This window comes from Mustela erminea, chromosome 15 (genome assembly GCF_009829155.1).
Source record: "Mustela erminea isolate mMusErm1 chromosome 15, mMusErm1.Pri, whole genome shotgun sequence".
Lineage (NCBI taxonomy): Eukaryota > Metazoa > Chordata > Mammalia > Carnivora > Mustelidae > Mustela > Mustela erminea.
The window spans coordinates 56,638,109-56,657,842 of NC_045628.1; the positions used below are offsets into that span (position 1 = coordinate 56,638,109).

General features: G+C 37.8%; 1 protein-coding gene across 2 annotated transcripts in view; it reads left to right on the forward strand.

The window, feature by feature from the left end:
• The first annotated feature begins 2,651 nt into the window (after positions 1-2,651).
• The window catches only part of COG3 (component of oligomeric golgi complex 3), a 73,258-nt gene continuing 56,175 nt past the window's right edge, over positions 2,652-19,734 (forward strand). The window contains exons 1-5 of one of the 2 annotated variants that reach the window (XM_032314525.1): positions 2,654-2,985; positions 14,423-14,569; positions 16,452-16,513; positions 17,536-17,701; positions 18,560-18,634. In XM_032314525.1, the coding sequence (XP_032170416.1) occupies positions 2,812-2,985; positions 14,423-14,569; positions 16,452-16,513; positions 17,536-17,701; positions 18,560-18,634 (624 nt within the window). In that variant the 5' untranslated portion in view covers positions 2,654-2,811. Of the gene's footprint in view, positions 2,986-14,422; positions 14,570-16,451; positions 16,514-17,535; positions 17,702-18,559; positions 18,635-19,734 lie in introns of both variants that reach the window. The other variant, XM_032314526.1, reaches the window with a different exon arrangement.

Genomic DNA, 19,734 nt, shown 5'->3' on the forward strand with positions numbered 1-19,734 from the left:
GAGGTGAGGAGGCTTGATGGTCCCAAGTCAAGCTCTCAGGTCAACTGGCTGTCTTGTCTTCTCGATGACCTCCTCCAACACTTTAGCATCACAAACCACCAGTTACTAAAAATATGTTAAGGAATTAAACATAATATTTAGAAGAAAGTAGATTTAGGAGAATCTGCAATAGAAACACATTTGGGAGGGAAAAATGCTTATATTTTGATAAATATAAAAGGATGATGTTTGGTGAGGAATTGACATCACAAAACTCAACAGCATTAATTTTATTTCTGAGATTTTTGGAACTAGAGACCAGTCTGGCAAGAAGAGAAAGTGTTTTAAGTACTTGGTGTGTTTAGGTACTTTGACGAATAGATCCACATGTCTCTATGGATCTACAAGAAGACTTTCTTTTCTTTGAGATTTGATTTATTTGACAGAGAGAGAGATCACAAGTAGACAGAGAGGCAGGCAGAGAGAGAGGGGGGAAGCAGGCTCCCTGCTGAGCAGAGAGCCTGATGCAAGGCTCAATCTCAGGGCCCTGAGATCATGACCTGAGCCGAAGACAGAGGCTTAACCCACTGAGCCACCCACGTGCCCCTACGAGAAGACTTTCTTTAGGAAATAGCGGTGGAGTGGTTTGATGGGGAAACAATGCTCTGAAACTGGGTTGAGTGATTAAAAAAACAAAAAAAGATACGAAAAGAAAAAAACCCATAATTAGTAATCCCAACCACCTACATTTAGATAGATAAATGTTTTCTATAGCATGAGAGTTTTAACTCTTGACTTTGACGTAATTTTAGACTTCAGATAAGTTGCAAAAGTAATAGAGAGTTCAGGTGTGCCCTTTGTTCAGCTTCCTCCACTTTATCATCTTACAAAATCATGTACAATAATCAAAATGGAAATTAACATTGGTACAATAGTGTAATCTAAACTGTAGGCCTTATTCAAATATTTGTATTTTATTCTATAATTTTCCCTTTTTGTGTCCCAGGATCTAACCCTGATTCCTGTACTGTATGTGGCTGTAACAGTTCCGTGGTTTTTCCTTGTCTTTTATGATATTAACACTTTTGAAGAATACTGGTCAGTTGCTTTACAGGAAGCTCCTCAATTTGAGTTTGTCTGATGTTTCCTTATAATTAGAATGTAGTTTTGCATTTTTGGCAGGAATACCTGCAGTATCACCACAGAAGTGATAACTGTGTCCTTCTCAACTTATCATGTTGGGAGTTTCATGATGATGACATTGACCTCTGTGGCTTGGTTAAGGTGATACTTCTCAGGTTTCTCCACTGTCAAGTTAATATCCGCCTCCCTCATTGCTATTAATAAATACCTTGGGGAGATCATTTGATACAATGTGACTTTTTCTCCTCAAACTTTCACCCACTAATTTTAGAATCCATTCTTAGATTTGGTCCATCAATTATTACTATTTTCCTCACTCTATTATTTTTTTAAAATTTAATTTTATTTTTCAGTGCTCGTTCTATATTTATTTATTTATTTTATTTATTTATTTTTTAAGATTTTATTTATTTATTTGACAGGCAGAGATCACAAGGAGGCAGAGAGGCAGGCAGAGAGAGAGAGAGAGGGAAGCAGGCTCCCCGCTGAGCAGAGAACCCAACGCGGGACTCGATCCCAGGACCCCAAGATCACGACCCGAGCCGAAGGCAGCGGCCCAACCCACCGAGCCACCCAGGCGCCCCTCGTTCTATATTTATTGATTGGAATTCCTCTGTAGAATTATCCCTTATCCCCCATTTACTTACTCAATCATTTATATCAGTATGGACTCACAGATATTTATTTATTCTATAAGTTATAGAATATAGAACTTTTATTTTATAAGTTTATAAATTATCCAGTATAATTATTTGTTTTTAATTATTTGTCAAAGCTACATGATTAAAAAAAAAACTACAACGTGATTTAAAAAAAGAGTATTTTTAAAAAAATTTTATGTATTTTAGAGAGGGAGAATGCATGAAAGCAGGGGGGAGGGGTAGAGAGGGATATAGAGAAGCCCAAACCGACTCCTGGGTGAGCATGGAGACCCACCCCTGGACCCTGAGATCACGACCCCAGCCGAATTCAAGGGTCTGCCGCTTGCTGGGGCTTAACGGACTGAGCCACCCAGGCGCCCTGGACAGAATAGGACCTTAATTACGTGTCAATGCTATGAATTAATCCAGTTCTTCAATGTTGGACATTTGTTTCCAGTTATTTAATACTATTAAGGATTTTTGATATACAGAAATCTTTGAAATTTTGTTTTCATAACTTAATTTTCTAACAGCAGATTTATTGGACATTGGAAAAGTTTATACTGGTGGTTGTGATCTAGGCGGTGGCAACTGTCAACATGTCTACGCGGAAATCACACGGTCCACGCACTCCACGCAGACTATTCAGCTGTGAGCAGAGGCAGGAGATCCTGGAGCTCGGGAGGACCTCTACCGGCAGGGTCAGGTAGCTCAATTGTCAATAATCTGAAGAACACGTAAAAATAAAGTTATTGAAGTTGAGAAAGAGGCTTCCGGTAGGGGCATTTCTATTTCCGTCAGGGCCTGTCTTCTTCGCCCGCTTCTTCTATATCCCAACCGGAAATATTGTACTCTGTTTAGAGCCACGTCTATCCTGGACTAGGTCCCGCCCACACACACTGTGGAAGCATTTCCGGGGTCAGGTTATTACGCTCCGCCCTGCCGCCGGTGCCTCGCTGGAAGCCCTGGCTCCCCCGGAAGTGGCCCGGGCCTCTCTGTCGGGGTCCCCACCACCCCGGTGTTGCTGAGGCCCACAGGGGCGGCGGCAATGGCAGAGGCAGCGCTCCTGCTGCCGCCTGAGGCGGCGGCAGAGCGGGACGCTCGGGAAAAGCTGGCTCTGTGGGATCGGCGACCCGACACGACGGCACCGCTGACCGACAGGCAGATGGACTCGGTGTTGGAGCTGAAGGCGGCGGCAGAGAACCTGCCCATTCCGTTCGAGGTGAGGTGACCTGCTGGAACCGGGCTGGGGCGGCAAGGAGGCGGGGCTGGGGTGCTCCTCGGGCGCGCCTGCGGACCGCGGCCTTGCAGACTCCTGCACGGGGGCTTTCCTCGCTCCTCCCCAGCCACGGTGACGGCTCGGGTGGGAGAGCCCCCCTCACCTTCCGGGGCTGTCAGGCCTTGCACTGCCGGCGACCGCCGACTCGACTCTCGGGCGGGGACGTCTGCGGGGGCGTCCAGTGGCTGGTGTTGGCTGGCACCCAGCACTCCGGGACGGTTGGCTCCGAGCCTTGCCCTGAGCGTCTTGCCCCCCGTGTCCCTGCTATCAGCTGAGACCCATTCCTGCTGCCCACCATCTCCCAGGAGAGGGCACCGAACCCGAAGAGCTTTGCTTCAGGACAACCTTCTTCCTACTGGTATTCGTTTACCACCGTGATGAGTAACCCAGCTTCCTTTTTCCACGGGGGCACTTGGAGAGACAAAACTTGATCCCGAATGACGGTTTCATCCATCGCACATTGAGCACTAAGCTCTCCAAGTGCGGGTTATGGGAGATCGATTGATCTGACCTATAACGAAGCCATAAAAACGAATTTTCTTTGAAAGCTGGGTCAGTACCTTATTAGGTAACGCTGGTTTTCGGTGTTAGTGTCAACGTTTTTAATCTTCATTAAAATATTATGTATATTACCGCTTGTGTGATTCAGTTCAAGCAGTTGCAATACCAAGAAGTACGTCTTATGAATTGTCAGATGCTTGACAGACACAGACTTTTTTCTGGTTTCGAGGGCCAGGTTTGGGATTATCATTTTATTAATGATGATGGTTATTTTTTTATGTTGGAAGCACTCCTTGTACACGATTTGGAATTGTGTCCAAAGGCAGATTGTTTTTAGAGACTTAAAGTTTTTCTTTTTTACTCTCAAATATTAGAGGTTGAGAACTTGGATTTGAAAGTTCACTGTTAAGTGCTGCACGATAAAGTACAGGTGTTCTTTCTTGTATTCCTCTGTCCACCTGTAGGATGCTGTGCTGAAATAAAGGAGGAAACAGGTGGAAATTTCTTTGGCTTGGCTATCAAAGTCTTTGATGCTCTGGATAATAGAACTTGTTTGCTCTATTAATGTTCTAGTCTGTTTATAATTGATTTGGCCTGTTACAGAAGCAGGAAGCTTGGACATTGCCTCACCTGTGGGGAACACAGTCCACAAGAATAGTAACCCAATTTGTTTTTATTATCTTAGCTTATAAACTGTTATTATTTAGCATGAAGGAAAGGGGTTTGGAGGAGGTAAATGGAATCTTTCATTTTCACCCCATTTTTTTTTCATATTTATGCAGTATAATGCCCACATTCTCCTTATGCAGTTATTTAATATATATTATGTGCCTTCTCTGGGCTAGGAATTGAGGCTAGAAGGGTAGGAAAATCAAGATCCTAGTCTCATGGAGCTGACATAATTGTGATCATGAACTTGAAAAAAGAATAAGGTAAGTTCAGAGAGTGATCCATGATACAAGGAAAATAAAACAAGATAGTGTGACACAAAGGGATGAGATGTGCTCTGGACAAGGAAGGAAGCCTAACAAAGTGAGAGTTTAAGGTGAGAACTCATGGTGGAAAACAAGATGCCAGCCTTGCAAAGACTAGAGAAATAACCTTCCAGGTGGAGGAAAAAACAATGCAAAGTCATGGGTAGGAGATGAGCTTGACAAGTTCAGGGATTCAGTGAAGGTGTTCTTGTACACAAAGCGTAGATACCGGATTCCTACGAGAATGTAATGACCTTTATTTACCTGTCTGGGATCCTTCAGAGGGATCATTGTTTTGTAGCTCTCTACAGTCTTCATTTACCTTTACTAAAGTATTTATATGTCTGGTAGGAACATTGGAATTGAATTCTTTATCTCTTACCACTCTTAACACTGGTGCTGAAAAAGAATGCCTCAATTTTTATTTCATCAAGTGTTTCTGTAAAGGATTTTCTGTAGTGTTTCACAATTTTCATAAGATTAATTACTTCCTGAACAACTGGAACTAAGCAGGTTCGTTGAACAGCAAAAGACCAGCTAACGCTTCAGTAAATATCATAAAGCTGTTAACTTCTTTAGAAAATAGCTTTCTCTTTTATGAAGGGGAACTGGTCTTATCTTGGAAAGAAGTTTTATCTTTTTTTTTTTTTTTTTTGGTGTTAGATAAAAGAGTTTGCAGAGTATTAAGTAGACTGGTTTCTTGTAGCCAGGGCAAATTTTTTAGTAGTGAGGGCCTTTTTCTTTTTGCTGAACTTAGTAGTTCTTGATAAAGGCTACAATAATTGATCCTGAAATGTACTGCAACAGTGTTTTCCTAAAGGCTGTGTGTTCTTATATATTTAACCTCTTTTTTTCTTCATAAAATGGGGATCATAATAGTACCTTACTTGTCTGATGGGGAATTGTGAGAATTCAGTGAAATTATGTATGTAAACTGCACACAGCAAGTGTCCTGGTAGTATTATATTTTATGCTTTTGTCCCCCAAATGATTAATAACTTGAGAGACTAGATTAGAATCTTATGATCCTGAGCTGGTACAGGTGTCATTCAGACCAAAGGTAAAAAAAAAGAAGAGGTTAAGTGCCTTGAGGAAGGTTCTGGGATTCCATCTATACTTCTTCAGTGATTTGCTCCAAAGAGAGAAAGTAACATCAGGGTTCGTTTAAGGAATGAAGTGTTTAGATTATGAAAGTGATATTGTCTAACCCAGAACTGTGCAAGAAGTAAAGTTTGGGAAAGAAAGGTGTATTTATTTATTTGTTTTTTCCTGGACCTGCTTAGCTGGTCAGGTAAGGTTGATAGTTTATTGTAATTATTATTTAAGATGTTAATGTACCATTTGCGTAAACTATACAGTAACTCTCCAGGACTGCCAATTAGGAACCTAGATCTGTGTTCTTCTCTGTCTGGTAGTAAATGTCAGTTCTCTCTAGCAGCCAATACAGTGTGAGTGAGCCAGAGGACTCAGGAGTGCTTGAGAGCCAGTTTATTTATTTATTTATAAAGTAATTTCTACACCCAGTGTAGGACTCGAACTCACAGCTCCCAGATGCAGAGTTGCATGCCCTACTGCCTGAGCCAGCCAGGAGAGCCAGGAGCGAATGGGAGGTCAGAACAGGAAAGTTTGTGACCATCACACCTCTTCTTGATTTTCCTTTCTGTTCCAGGTGCTTTGAGAAAGGAAGACAGTTGAGCAAATGTACCTAATGGGGGCATTTTCTCACACTCTTTAAAAAGCAACTTGTTTTGTTTCTATTAAAAATTACTTCTTAGAAGTGGTCAGTGTGGCTTCTCTTTTGCTTGGTTTGAGAGAAATTGGTTTTGTGTTAGTGAGAACAAGGAAACAGGACAGGAAGCCTCCTTCTGCTTCTGGTATTTAAAAGTTTTATGCAGGGCACCTGTGTGGCTCAGTTGGCTCAGGTCATGATGTCAGGGTCCTAGGATGGAGCCCCACATGGTGCTCCCTGCTCAGCTGGGAGCCTGCTTCTCCCTCTCCCTCTGCCTGCCACTCCCTCTGCTTTTGCTCTGTCGAATAAATAAATAAAATCTTTAAAAATAAAATAAAAATCCTTATGCATGAAAAGTAGTTAGCATTTGTACATAAAGTAATCACATAGAATGCTTTTTCATGTATTTAAGTTATCATGTTTACTCACAGCATCTGGACCATAGATTATATCTGGAATATCTGCATTACCTTCTCAGGTATCTAGAGTTTTTCATATGATTTTGTTTCTGGAGTATAGAAGATAATTTTTTTTTTTAGATTTTATTTATTTATTTGACACAGAGAGAGAGATCGCAAGTAGGCAGACGGTGGGCAGAGAGAGGGGGAAAGCAGGCTCCCTGCTGAACAGAGAGCCCGATGTGGGGCTCGATCCCAGGACCCTGAGATCATGACCTGAGGCGATGCAGAGGCTTAACCCACTGAGCCCCCCAGGCACCACTAGAGGATAAATATTTTTTGGTTCAAGATGACAGAGTGACCACATTTCTATGACACCTTTGGTCCTTTTGACATGACAGTAATATCTGTGGCACCCCAAGAAGAAAGACATTATCAGTGAACTTGTAGTTCTGGTAAATTTATGGAAGTCAGGAAGTATGTATTACCATTTTAAAAATCTAAAGATTTAATTACAGAATAAAGTATAAATATTACTAATTTTGAAGAGCTGCAAAAGAGATGATATAAATGACAGGATTTGAGATTAAGTGTAGAGGAAAATATTAGGGATGCTCATTTCTTCATTTTACTTAGTGGGGACCTCAGATTGTTGAATTGAGTGAAGACTTGTGTAAATCTGTTTAGAGTTAAGGGATAACCATCAAAAATATTGAAAATGGTTAAATTGGCTAAAAGTGAGGGTTAGGGGAAGGATCTTTTCTATTGTAATTCTTTTGATGATATTTATTTATTTATTTATTTATTTTTAAAGATTTTATTTATTTGACAGACACAGCGAGAGAGGGAAGACAAGCAGGGGAAGTAGAAGAAGGAGACGCAGGCTTCCTGTGCTGAGTAGGGAGCCAGATGTGGGACTCCATCCCAGGAATCTGGGATCATGACCTGAGCTGAAGGCAGATGCCTAATGACTGAGCCACCCAGGCACCCTCTTTTGATGATTTAGAATAAAATTATGTTTTTGTGTTTTGAATAATTTCTGTAAGGGAAGATTGATTAAAAATTGTAAATTATCTCTTTCATTCCTTCTTAAGTTCTTCATTCTGCCCTCAAATTCCTTACCAGAATTTCTCGATTATAAACACTGGCATTGCCTTAGAGAAGAACAACTAGGAGGGCAGAGGAGAAGACGACTTGATTTTTACTTAAATAACCATTCTGTTCCCCTGGACTTCTAAAATAATTGTCCTTTTACAGTTTAGTGACAGGTATGAATTTAAAGTGAGAGAGTAAAATCCATACTCTGTTGAAAAACAGTTGAAAATGATGTATATTAATTGGAAAAGGCAAAGTGTGTATAGCATGCTATTATTCAGGTTACAAAGGTACACTTACCTTGTGTGTACATAGGCTATTGTAGGAGAGAGTCATGAGAAAATTGTAACTAATAGCTTCTGAAGAAGGAACTGGATGGTTGGAGGATGGGTCCACAGGAAGGGGACTTTCACTGAATGTCCTTTAAACTTTGTACCATTTGAATTTATTATCTTTTCAAGTTACTTTGTTTAAAAGGACTGCTATGGATATTATAAATGATTCTGGAACAAGTGGAATTTTACTTTTCATTTGTAATTTGTGATATATTGTCAAGTGGTGTCAAAATTATGTCGTTTAAGACCTCATAAACTCTGATAAGAGAATATGATTACATTTTCATTTTGCAAAACCATGTATCATGTGTTTCCTGGTATTACAACCAGAATTTTGACATTGATTTATATGATTTTTAAAGATACATTTAAGATCTTTTTCTCAAAGGGATTGAATTAAAGATGGATATAGGTCTTAGTGGTATTGAAGGACTGAATTTTGCTAGGTTCTCTGTGGATTTTCAATATTTCAAATGATTGCCCTAGTGTTTACAACATATTTCTTCAATTAGTCACAGCCTACTTTTAAATGAACTGTAGTACTTCATGTGCGAATAAGAACCTCATATTAGTATCCTCCCAATTCTTCCTTTTTCTCTTTTGTGCTATTGTTATGTATTTTACTTTTACATATGTTTTAAACCCATGATACATTGATACTATGTTTGCTTTTGACCTTTAAATCCTTTTGAGTAATTAAACATTTTAAAAATTGTCATATTTATCTTTATTTTACCCACTTCTGGAGAGCTTTAATTTTTTGTTGTTTATTTGATTTTGTTGTTTTTTTTTTAAGATTGAGGTTCCCATCTGGTATTTATGTTCTGTCTGCTTTTGGAGAACTGCCTTTAACATTTCTTGTAGTACAGGTCTGCTAGAAATGCATTTTCTTAGCTTTGTTTAAACAGTCTCTATTTCCCTTTCATTTAAAAAAGATATTCTAGATAAAGAACGCTGGATTCAAAGTTTTTTCTTTTTATCACTTAAAAGATTTGCTTAATTTCTGATGGGAAGTCTGCCATAATTCTTATCTTCATTCTTCTGCATGTGAAGTCTTTTCTCCTTGGTCTGCCAAGATTTTCTTGTTAATTTTGTTTTTCATGAGTCTGAATTTCATGTGCCTAGATGTGCATTTGTGTGTGTGTGTGTATTCCATTTGGAATTCTCTGAGTTTAGAGCTGAAGTTTGATGTCTTACTACGTTCGGAAAATTCTCAACTATAATTTTTTTCTATCCTATTCGCTCTCCTTTTGGGATTCAAATTATGCATATACTAGATAATTTGATGTCATCCCACTGTTCTTGGATAGTGTGTTCAGTTTGTATTTTCTCACTCTGTTTTCCCTGGGTCTGTTTACTGTTGGGTGACTGTATTGACTGTCTTTAATTTCACTGATTCTTTAGCTGTGTGGAGTGCATTGATGAATCCACTGCACAGCCCTTTGTCCAGCTTTCTTTTACCTTAGCCTAGAAAAAAGCCTAGTATCCCTGCTTTTTAGTATGTTTTTCAAATCTGAGCCCGATCCACATGTCCCTCGGAGCCCTTTTCCCTTTTAGGTATCATATGTTTTAATTTTTTTTTAAAGATTTTATTTATTTGTCAGAGGAAAGAGAGAGAGCACACAAGGGAGCAGCAGACTCTCCATAGATCGGGGAGCCTGATGTCGGACTCCTGGGATCATGACCAAAGCCAAAGGCAGACGCTTAACCCACTGAGCCACCCAGGCGTCCCATAGTTTGAATTTTGTCACAGTCTGTTCATTTAGAGCTAAGTTTTACTCCTATGAGGTATAATTTTATAAAAATAGCATATGGACTGTTCTGTTCCCAAGAAGCACTCTAGATTCTGATTTACAGATTTATGCTAAATACACCTAGTGTTGTCTCTGGTGGGTCACCTCCCCTCTCCAAAGAGGCTGTTTGTTGTTGGTAATTGGGCTGGTTCCACAGAGCAGGAGCAGTGTGAATGCACAGCTTCTCTGCCTCCGGACTCAATTGAAATGAAGCAAAGGCCCTTTACCCTTGGTGGCAGCACACAATTGCTGGTGATCCTTCAGATTCAAGGTAGAGTCTCACTGGGTTTGAGAATCTTAGTGCTTACTCTGTCCTTTTGTACTGAGGTATTATGTCACCATTCAGGTAGTTTCCATGAATTAGTGATGCTCTTAATAAGATGTATTTACATATACCCACGACCTCCTGGCTCTTGAGTTAGACTCATTTGTGGGGAGAAGGCAGATCAAGGACCTTCCTTAGCAGTTTTGTTTTTCTTTTTTGGCCTGCAGCTTCCCAGGAGTTTAAGAAGCCTGTTTTCCCACATCTGTGTTTTCTTTTTTTCCACAATGGCTTCATGGTAGAGATACAAGGATTCTTTTTCTTTTCTTTTCCCGAAGATTAAAAATTTATTTATTTATTTATTATTAACATATAATGTTTTATTAGCCCCAAGAGTACAGGTCTGTGAATTTCCAGGTTTACACACTTTACAGCACTCACCATAGCACATACCCTCCCCAATGTCCATAACCCAACCCCACCTTCTCCCAACCCCCCTCCCCCCAGCAACCCTCAGTTTGTTTTGTCAGATTAAGAGTCTCTTATGGTTTGTCTTCCTCCCAATCCCATCTTGTTTCATTTTTTCCTCCCCTACCCACCAAACCCCCCACATTGCCTCTCAAATTCTTCATGCCAGGGAGATCATATGATAATTGTCTTTCTCTGATTGACTTATTTCGCTCAGCACAATACCCTCTAGTTCCATCCACGTCATTGCAAAAGGCAAGATTTCATTCCTTTTGATGGATGCATAGTATTTCATTGTATATATACACCACATTTTCTTTATTCATTCATCTGTTGATGGGCATCTAGGTTCTTTTCCATAGTTTGGCTATTGTGGACATTGCTGCTATAAATATTCAGGTGCACGTGCCCCTTCAAATCACTACATTTGTATCTTTAGGGTAAATACCCAGTAGTGTGATTGCTGGATCGTAGGGTAGCTCTATTTTCAACTTTTTGAGGAACCTCCATGCTGTTTTCCAGAGTGGCTGCACCAGCTTGCATTCCCACCAGCAGTGTAGGAGGGTTATACTCGCCAGCATCTGTCATTTCCTGACTTGTTAATTTTAGCCATTCTGACTGGTGTGAGGTGGTATCTCATTGTGGTTTTGATTTGTATTTCCCTGACGCTGTGTGTTGTGGAGCACTTTTTCATGTGTCTTTTGGCCATCTGGATGTCTTCTTTGCAGAAGTGTCTGTTCATGTCCTCTGCCCATTTCTTGATTGGATTATTTGTTCTTTGGGTGTTGAGTTTGAGAAGTTCTTTATAGATTTTGGATACTAGCCCTTTATCTGATATGTCGTTTGCAAATATCTTCTCCCATTCTGTCAGTTGTCTTTTGGTTTTGTTGACTGTTTCTTTCCTTTGCTGTGCAAAAGCTTTTGATCTTGTTGAAGTCCCAGTAGCTCATTTTTGCCCTTGCTTCCCCTGCGTTTGGCAGTGTTCCTAGGAAGAAGTTGCTGCGGCTGAGGTCGAGGTTGCTGCCTGTGTTCTCCTCAAGGATTTTGATTGATTTCTTTCTCACATTAAGGTCCTTCATCCATTTGGAGTCTGTTTTTGTGTGCGGTGTAAGGAAATGGTCCAATTTCATTTTTCTGCATGTGGCTGTCCAATTTTCCCAGCACCATTTGTTGAAGAGACTGTCTTTTCTCCATGGGACATTCTTTCCTGCTTTGTTGAAGATTAGTTGACCGCAGACTTGAGGGTCTATTTCTGGGCTCTCTATTCTCTTCGATTGGTCCATGTGTCTGTTTTTGTGCCAGTACCATACTGTCTTGATGATGACAGCTTTGTAATAGAGCTTGAAGTCTGGAATTGTGATGCCACCAACTTTGACTTTCTTTTTGAACATTCCTCTGGCTATTTGAGATCTTTTCTGGTTGCATATAAATTTTAGGATTATTTTTTCCATTTCTTTGAAAAAAAAAAAGATGGTATTTTGATAGGGATTACATTAAATGTGTAGATTGCTTTAAATAACATAGACATTTTCACAATATTTGCTCTTCCAGTCCATGAACATGGAACATTTTTCCATTTCTTTGTGTCTTCCTCAATTTCTTTCATGGTACTTTATGGTTTTCTGAGTACAGATTCTTTGCCTCTTTGGTTAGGTTTATTCTTAGGTATCTTATGTTTTTGGGTGCAGTTGTAAATGGGATTGACTCCTTAATTTCTCTTTCTTCTGTCTTGTTGTTGGTGTAGAGAAATGCAGCTGATTTCTGTGCATTGATTTTATATCCTAATACTTTACTGAATTCCTGTACAAGTTCTAGCAGATTTGGAGCGGAGTCTTTTGGGTTTTCCACATAAAGTATCATCTCATCTGCAGAGAGTGAGAGTTTGACTTCTTCTTTGCCAATTTGGATGTCTTTAATTTCTTTTTGTTGTCTGATTGTTGAGGCTAGGACTTCTAGTGCTATGTTGAATAACAGTGGTGATAATGGACAACTCTGCTGTGTTCCTGACCTTAGTGGAAAAGCTCTTAGTTTTTCTCCATTAAGAATGATATTTGCTGTGGGTTTTTCATAGATGGCTTTGATAATATTGAGGTATGTACCCTCTATCCCTACACTTTGCAGAGTTTTGATCAAGAAAGGATGCAGTACTTTGTCAAATGCTTTTTCAGCATCAATTAAGAGTATCATATGGTTTTTATTCTTTCTTTTATTAATGTATTGTATCCCATTGGTTGATTTGCGGATGTTGAACCAACCTTGCAGCCCAGGAATAAATCCCACTTGGTTGTGGTGAATAATCCTTTTAATGTGCTGTTGGATCCTATAGGCTAGTATTTTGGTGAGAATTTTCACAACTGTGTTCTTCAAGGATATTGGTCTGTAATTCTCTTTTTTGATGGGGTCTTTGTCTGGTTTTGGGATCAAGGTAATGCTGGCCTCATAAAATGAGTTTGGAAGTTTTCCTTCCATTTCTGTTTCTTGGAACAGTTTCAGGAGAATAGGAATTAATTCTTCTTTAAATGTTTGGTAGAATTCCCCTGGGAAGCCGTCTGTTTTTTAAAAGATTTTATTTGAGAGAGAGAGAGAGAGAGCATGAGCCAGGGGAAGTGGCATTGGGGAGGGAGAAGCAGACTCACCACTGAGCCGGGAGCCCCATGTGGGGCTTAATCTCATGATCCTGAGATAATGACCTCAGCCAGAGGCAGACGCTTAACTGAGCCACCCAGGTGCCCCGATACTGTAATTTTTATTTTGTAGAAAAAAAATTGAGGATATTTTATAGAAAAGAAATTGAGCATTAAGTAATTTGCTCATGGTCTCACAGCTTTTACAGGATCAGGACAAAGCAGGTGTCCTGCTGTAAGATGCTTTACTATACCAGAAGGTATCACTCAACTTGAACTCAGGTACAAAAAAGCCTATTTTTAAAGGGTTGTTTTTCTAAATTAGTGATGGTGCATTGTGCATCTAGCCTTTTTTTTTTTTTTTTAAAGCTTTGAAGATCAAAATCCTATCTTCAGAGGAAAGTTTTATATCTAGAAAAACAGATGGGGACAATTTCCTAAAGCCCTGGGTCAAGGTTTTATATAGGTGGGTCTTAAATGTTATGCCCTAAGGACTAAAAACTGGAACTGAAATGAAACAGGCCTGTTAACTTTACCCTGCATCCACACTCCATTTATTATAGGCCTAAAAATAGTATGTCTCTGTGACTATAGGAGAACTAGAAACTGCTGTAGGACTGAGGACGTCAAAGTGAGGCCTTCTAGGTGGGGCTCTTCTGAAACTGATGGGGAACTCTGAAATTTTTTCTTCTCAGTTGAAATTTCAAAATAGTCACTAAGAAGGTGTGTGTGAAGTGTGCCAGGGGTAGACATGGCAGAAGGAGATAATTGGTAATTTTGATAGTTAATTCTTGGGTGTGATTTATTTTCTCTTGGTGGATTAATCAGGCCAAGTTCTTTTGTTAGATCTGGAAAGGCAAGCTACTTTCAACAACACAGGTTTTTGCCTTTGGGGCCAGTTTACAAGATGTTCAAGTAAGAAAATGTGTATTGATTGGCATAGATTAATGACCAGTTTTAGAAAGGTAACTCAAAAGTCATACTTTACTAGTGGTTTGATACCAGTATCACGTTTATACTTTGAGACTAGCATTTACTAGAAAGAGCCTAGTTGTATTATTACATGGCATTTATTTACCTCAAATGATTTAACAGAAAACATTCCTTTCTCTTTCAAAACAGTGAGATGGAATAACTTGAGTTTAGAGAATTTTCAAGTTATTTAAATATTTTTGGGGCTCTTTTTTTTTTTTTTTTTAAGCTTCCGGTCGAAGATATGTGTAGCATAACATCCCAGTCGCTGTCCGTTGCACAGACTTCGGTAGTACCTGAATCTACAGAAGACATTCTCTCCAAGGGTTTTACTTCCTTAGAAATGGAAGAAGAAAGAATTGAAACTGCGCAGCAGGTGAATGGCAGTGTTGTTTCTAAGGACATTTGATTATTCTGAATATCTCAAGACAGGGCTAATAAAAATGTCCTAATTAAAAGTTCTGAACATTTGAAACTATAGTCAACATCAGATCTTTCTAGAACAATCTTGATTTGGTGTTAACTGTGGCTGTTTTGTAAGTGTTTTAAATTAACCTTTTGTCCAGTTATACTTGAAATACAGATAAAGATATGATATTCCAAGTTTGGATGTTGATAGTTAGTCATTAGGGTTTTAATAGTTCATGCACTTTTGACTTCCCCCAGTGTATGTTTATGTTAATGCCCCCCCCAGCTTGCGTGTGTGCATGCGTGCACGCACATACTCCCATATGTGCAAACACACCCTCTGCTTGTTGCTTTGTAATTTCTTTTTTTAAGAACTTAAGTATTCTCTGTAGATGAATCCTTATAGTTACGTTTTAGTAATTTACGTGTGTAATCTTCCCTTAATTTTTATTTATTCCTAATTTTAAACCTAAATGTGTAGCAGTTTCTTCTGCTACTTCCTCTGGTTCTTCTTCTGCCTTGTAAAAATCAGAGCCTAGTCATTTACCAAGTAAAACAAAAAGGAAGCCTGCTGAGTTGCATATGTAGTAAGTAAATCAAGAGGCAGTGCTGCAGAGTGAAAAAGAGCTCCACCTCTTAAGTCAGGCCAACCTGGATCTGAAAGTCTCCTCCATGACTTACCATCTTTGTGAGTTTAGCCAAATTACTTATACCTTAGGCTTTTAGTTTTCTAATCTGTAAAACAAGGATGATTGTATAACCATTCATGGGATTTTTCTGAAAATTAAGTAAGATAATGAATACAGTGTATGGCAGGCACACAGTCAATGTTCAATAAATGATAGCTAAAGTACTTGACAAGCCTTATATTTTTGAGAGCATAAAGCATACCCTTGGCTTCAAATCCCACTTGAGAATTATAGAAGATAATCTTGCACCGTGTCACTGAACTTATTTGGGCTGTTAAAAAAAAAAGTCATCTGGGCTAAATTTGTACTTATGTCTCTCTCTTTAAAATAAAACAACTAGTATATTGAGTTATAATTTATACCCAATAAAAAGTACTTAAGTATATCACTTGATGAATTTTGACAAGTGTAACTACCAGTATGATTGAGATATAAAACATTTTCATCATCCTTTATGTTTCCTTAAGGTCAGTCTTCTCCACCTTTTTTTAATACTAGATATTTTTCATGACATAAGTGGTAGGGCCAGAACTCAAACCCAGGTTTAGCTGTTACGAAAATCCATGTTCTTAAGCCACTCTATTATATTATTTCAGTTTATATTTTTTACGGTTCTTATTAGAAAACATTAATATTAACATTTACCGGGGAGGGGGGTTGGGAGAAGGGGGGTGGGGTTATGGACATTGGGGAGGGTATGTGCTTTGGTGAGTGCTGTGAAGTGTGTAAACCTGGTGATTCACAGACCTGTACCCCTGGGGATAAAAATATATGTTTATAAAAAATAAAAAAATTAAAAAAAAACACATTTACCCCCAAACCCTAAGTTACCTACTCAAATTGAGCAAAGTAGCAAATAAACATTAGCCTCTTAAGAAAGAATGTGTATTTTTTACATATTGTATCTTTAATACTCCTCCTTGTTTGACTCTGGGTATGGATATGGCCATTGTTTTTAATATCCTTTGCTTTTCCTAGCATGTAGGTAATGACTATGGAATTAAATTGTTATCTCCTGGTTAAAAGTAATTATTAATATCTGAGCCCCAAACAATAAGACTTAGATAGTGTCTACCCTTTTGACTTGCTGTTTAAATATAGCCACTTTGCATTTTGTCTGTTTTAGTTTTGTTGACAATATAATACCCTTAATTTTTGTAGTTTTTCTCATGGTTTGCAAAGCTCCAGACTCAGATGGAGCAGGATGAAGGAACTAAATACAGGTATGTGGTTCTTTAGTTTGTTGGCTATCCTGATTTTTAAATCACAGTCATCTGCAGCATTTCATAATCTATGTCTTCAGACAAAATTAAGACACAAACAAAATTCCAACAGCAATATTTTCTTTAAAAAGAGCTAGAGAGAAATTGTGTGATTTAAAAAAAATAGTTATAATTAATAGGTGGAGAGGTACAGTCATTAGTTTTTAGATAACCCTAGACAGATTTGGGTTCAAGTGGGAATTTTACAGGCACTATAAGAGATACTTGTTGCTTTCTTTAGAAGTAGAGACCCAAGAGATTTTAGGGATGCTCACCTAGACTGTATATAACTATGTTGTTCTGTTTGTGTGTATTGATAGCATGGAAGAAATGATGGTGCATAGTTTCTAGCTGATTTGGGGACTGTGGGTTGAATAACTGCATTTATTTAACATTTATTAAGTGACTGTTATTGCACGCAATATGTTAGGCTCTTTGATACATGATTCCACTTAATCTTTATAGCAGCTGTGTGAAGAAAGGTATTATTTTTCCCATTTTACAAATGTGCAAACTGAGGCCTAACTTGCCTAATGTCATAGAGACTTGGGCAGAGCTGGGACTTGTACTCATGTCTTCGAATTCCAAGTCCAAAATTCTTTCCATGGCATCACAGCATCCTGGGATTTTTGGCATGAATGACTTGAGGGATTGACCTGCTCCATACCTTGGGATGGCCCTAGTGTCCTAGATTTTGAAAGTTGAGCTGTTGATTTGTTACCTTATATGTGAAAAGCCAGCTTGTGACTTCAGGGCTGATTCCTTTTGTTGCTTATAGTTGCAATGATTTCCCTCTAAATTATTGAAAAAGGTGTTAACATAGTTTTGGCATATTAGCTTTATAATTAAATTAGCTTTAGTGAATGGTCAGACTTCTTTCCTGAAATTCAAGCATTTGGGGAAAAATGAGACTTTGTTGTTTATTGACTCTGCTTATTGGGGGAAAATATTATTGCCAATCCCCTTTTGGTTCTGTTTTCTAGACAGATGAGGGATTACTTGTCTGGGTTTCAGGAGCAGTGTGATGCTATATTGAATGATGTAAACAGTGCTCTTCAGCATCTGGAATCATTGCAGAAACAGTATCTCTTTGTGTCCAATAAGACAGGAACCCTCCATGAAGCCTGTGAACAGCTCCTAAAAGAACAGGTAATTTGGAGTATGGGAGAGGATTAGTGGTTATATTTAATATTTTATTTTTAAGTAGATGAATAGAATTTAATTATAATTTCTTTAATTTCTCTAAGTATATATTGAACTGTGCTGTATGAGGCCTTGTGCTAAATAAGCATGCAAATTGTTACATTGTCAGACTGTTTTGTATTTTAAATAAGTTTACATGAGGGAACCGGGCAAAGCAAGCTTTCCTATGTTTTTGAGTTGTTATATCAGCACAATTTCAGAGTGAAGAGGGTACATTAGTTTGCTGTGTGTACTCTTACTAATGACATTTTTCAAACAAGCGCAGTGATTGTAGTAATGGTGGGGTTTATGAAAAGATGAACTGATCTGGATTGCATTTATATTTATGATTTAAAGATAGAACATTTAGGGCACCTGGGTGTCTCAGTGGGTTAAGCCTCTGCCTTTGGCTCAGGTAATGATCCCAGGGTCCTGGAATCAGGCCCTGCATCGGGCTCTCTGCCTGCTTCCCCCCGTCTCTCTGCCTGCCTCTGTCTACTTGTGATCTTTCTCTGTCAAATAAATAAATACAATCTTAAAAAAAAAAAAAATAGAACATTGAAGCTATTTTATCTGTGTTTTCTCTATGTCTGTTGTGTGTTTTTTTAAAAGGCATTTAACGTTTTATGAAAGATCACATGTAAGTTGCTTTATTAATCATTGCTTATTAGTCCATAATTGCAGCAATCTTTGAGCATTAGTCTGAAATCTTATGTCAAACATAAACGTATCTGTCTGGTACAAATCTATTCAATGTAATTTTGAGACTGGAGTGTTGATTCTTATGTTCTTAACACTGATTTTTTCTCTTTTAAAAAATGCAAGTCGGAACTTGTTGATCTGGCTGAAAACATTCAACAAAAGCTTTCCTATTTTAATGAATTGGAAACTATTAACACAGTAAGCATGGTTTTTTGCTTTTTGTAAAGTTAATGACCTTATCTTATATTTCCCTTTCTGAATATAATTTTTAGATTTCTAAATTAGACTGAGTGATATTTGAACTTGATAGTTTGCTTGCTGATAGGTATTTCTATTTGTACCTGATGGAAATATCACCAGTTCAGATTTTTTCAAATATGATTTAAGTAGTAGTTCTTAAATTTTATTATTATTATTAAACTCTCTTTGTCAGTTAGCACTTATAGTGTCTTATTGGTAAGCTGTGAAGATTGTAAGAAGGAATATTAAATTTTAAATCTTGCTGTGGTTGTGCTATTACTAGTAATCGAAATATTTTTTAAATTAATCTCATGTTTAGTTTGAAGTATAATCCTTATAATGCATACTTGTATCCCAAAATAATAGTCTCAGTTAAAACTGCTGTGTAAATTATATTCCTATGTCTTTCTGGCTCATAAATTAATCATACTTACTATATATAAGTTAGTAAAATTATTAAATTAATCATAATTATTGTGATTTACTACAAAGATAAAAGCTAGGAGCTAGTTAACAGTGGAATATAAGGAATTTGTTCATTGCCAAGCTATCAAGATAAGAAATAATTGACTTTTTAAAAATATTTTAACATAAATTATTTATATTTTTGTATAATTATATTAAAGATGTATGTAGTTTTATATATTCTAATGTGTAATTTTATATATTAAGTATATAACATATATAAGTATATATATAGCATTTATGTTATATATATTTGTACTTACATTATTATATTTGTACTTACATTATTATTACTTGCATATATTTTTATATGTGTTTACTTATATTCTACTTTTACTTTTGTAATATGACTGCTAAATATGGTATGACTGCTAGTTAATCCTTTAACCTTGAGAAAATCACCAGTGTTTGAAAGTACAAAATTTGTATATATTATGAAGTACTAGAAAATGGGAAATCTAGGTAGTTGATGTGTTATTTTAGTATAATGTTGTACAGTGGGGTAATATAAATACTTGTTAATTTATGAAGAGCCCTCTTAAAGCTAATTAGGAATAAACTGAATTAAATCAGTATTTTTTTTGTCCTTTCAT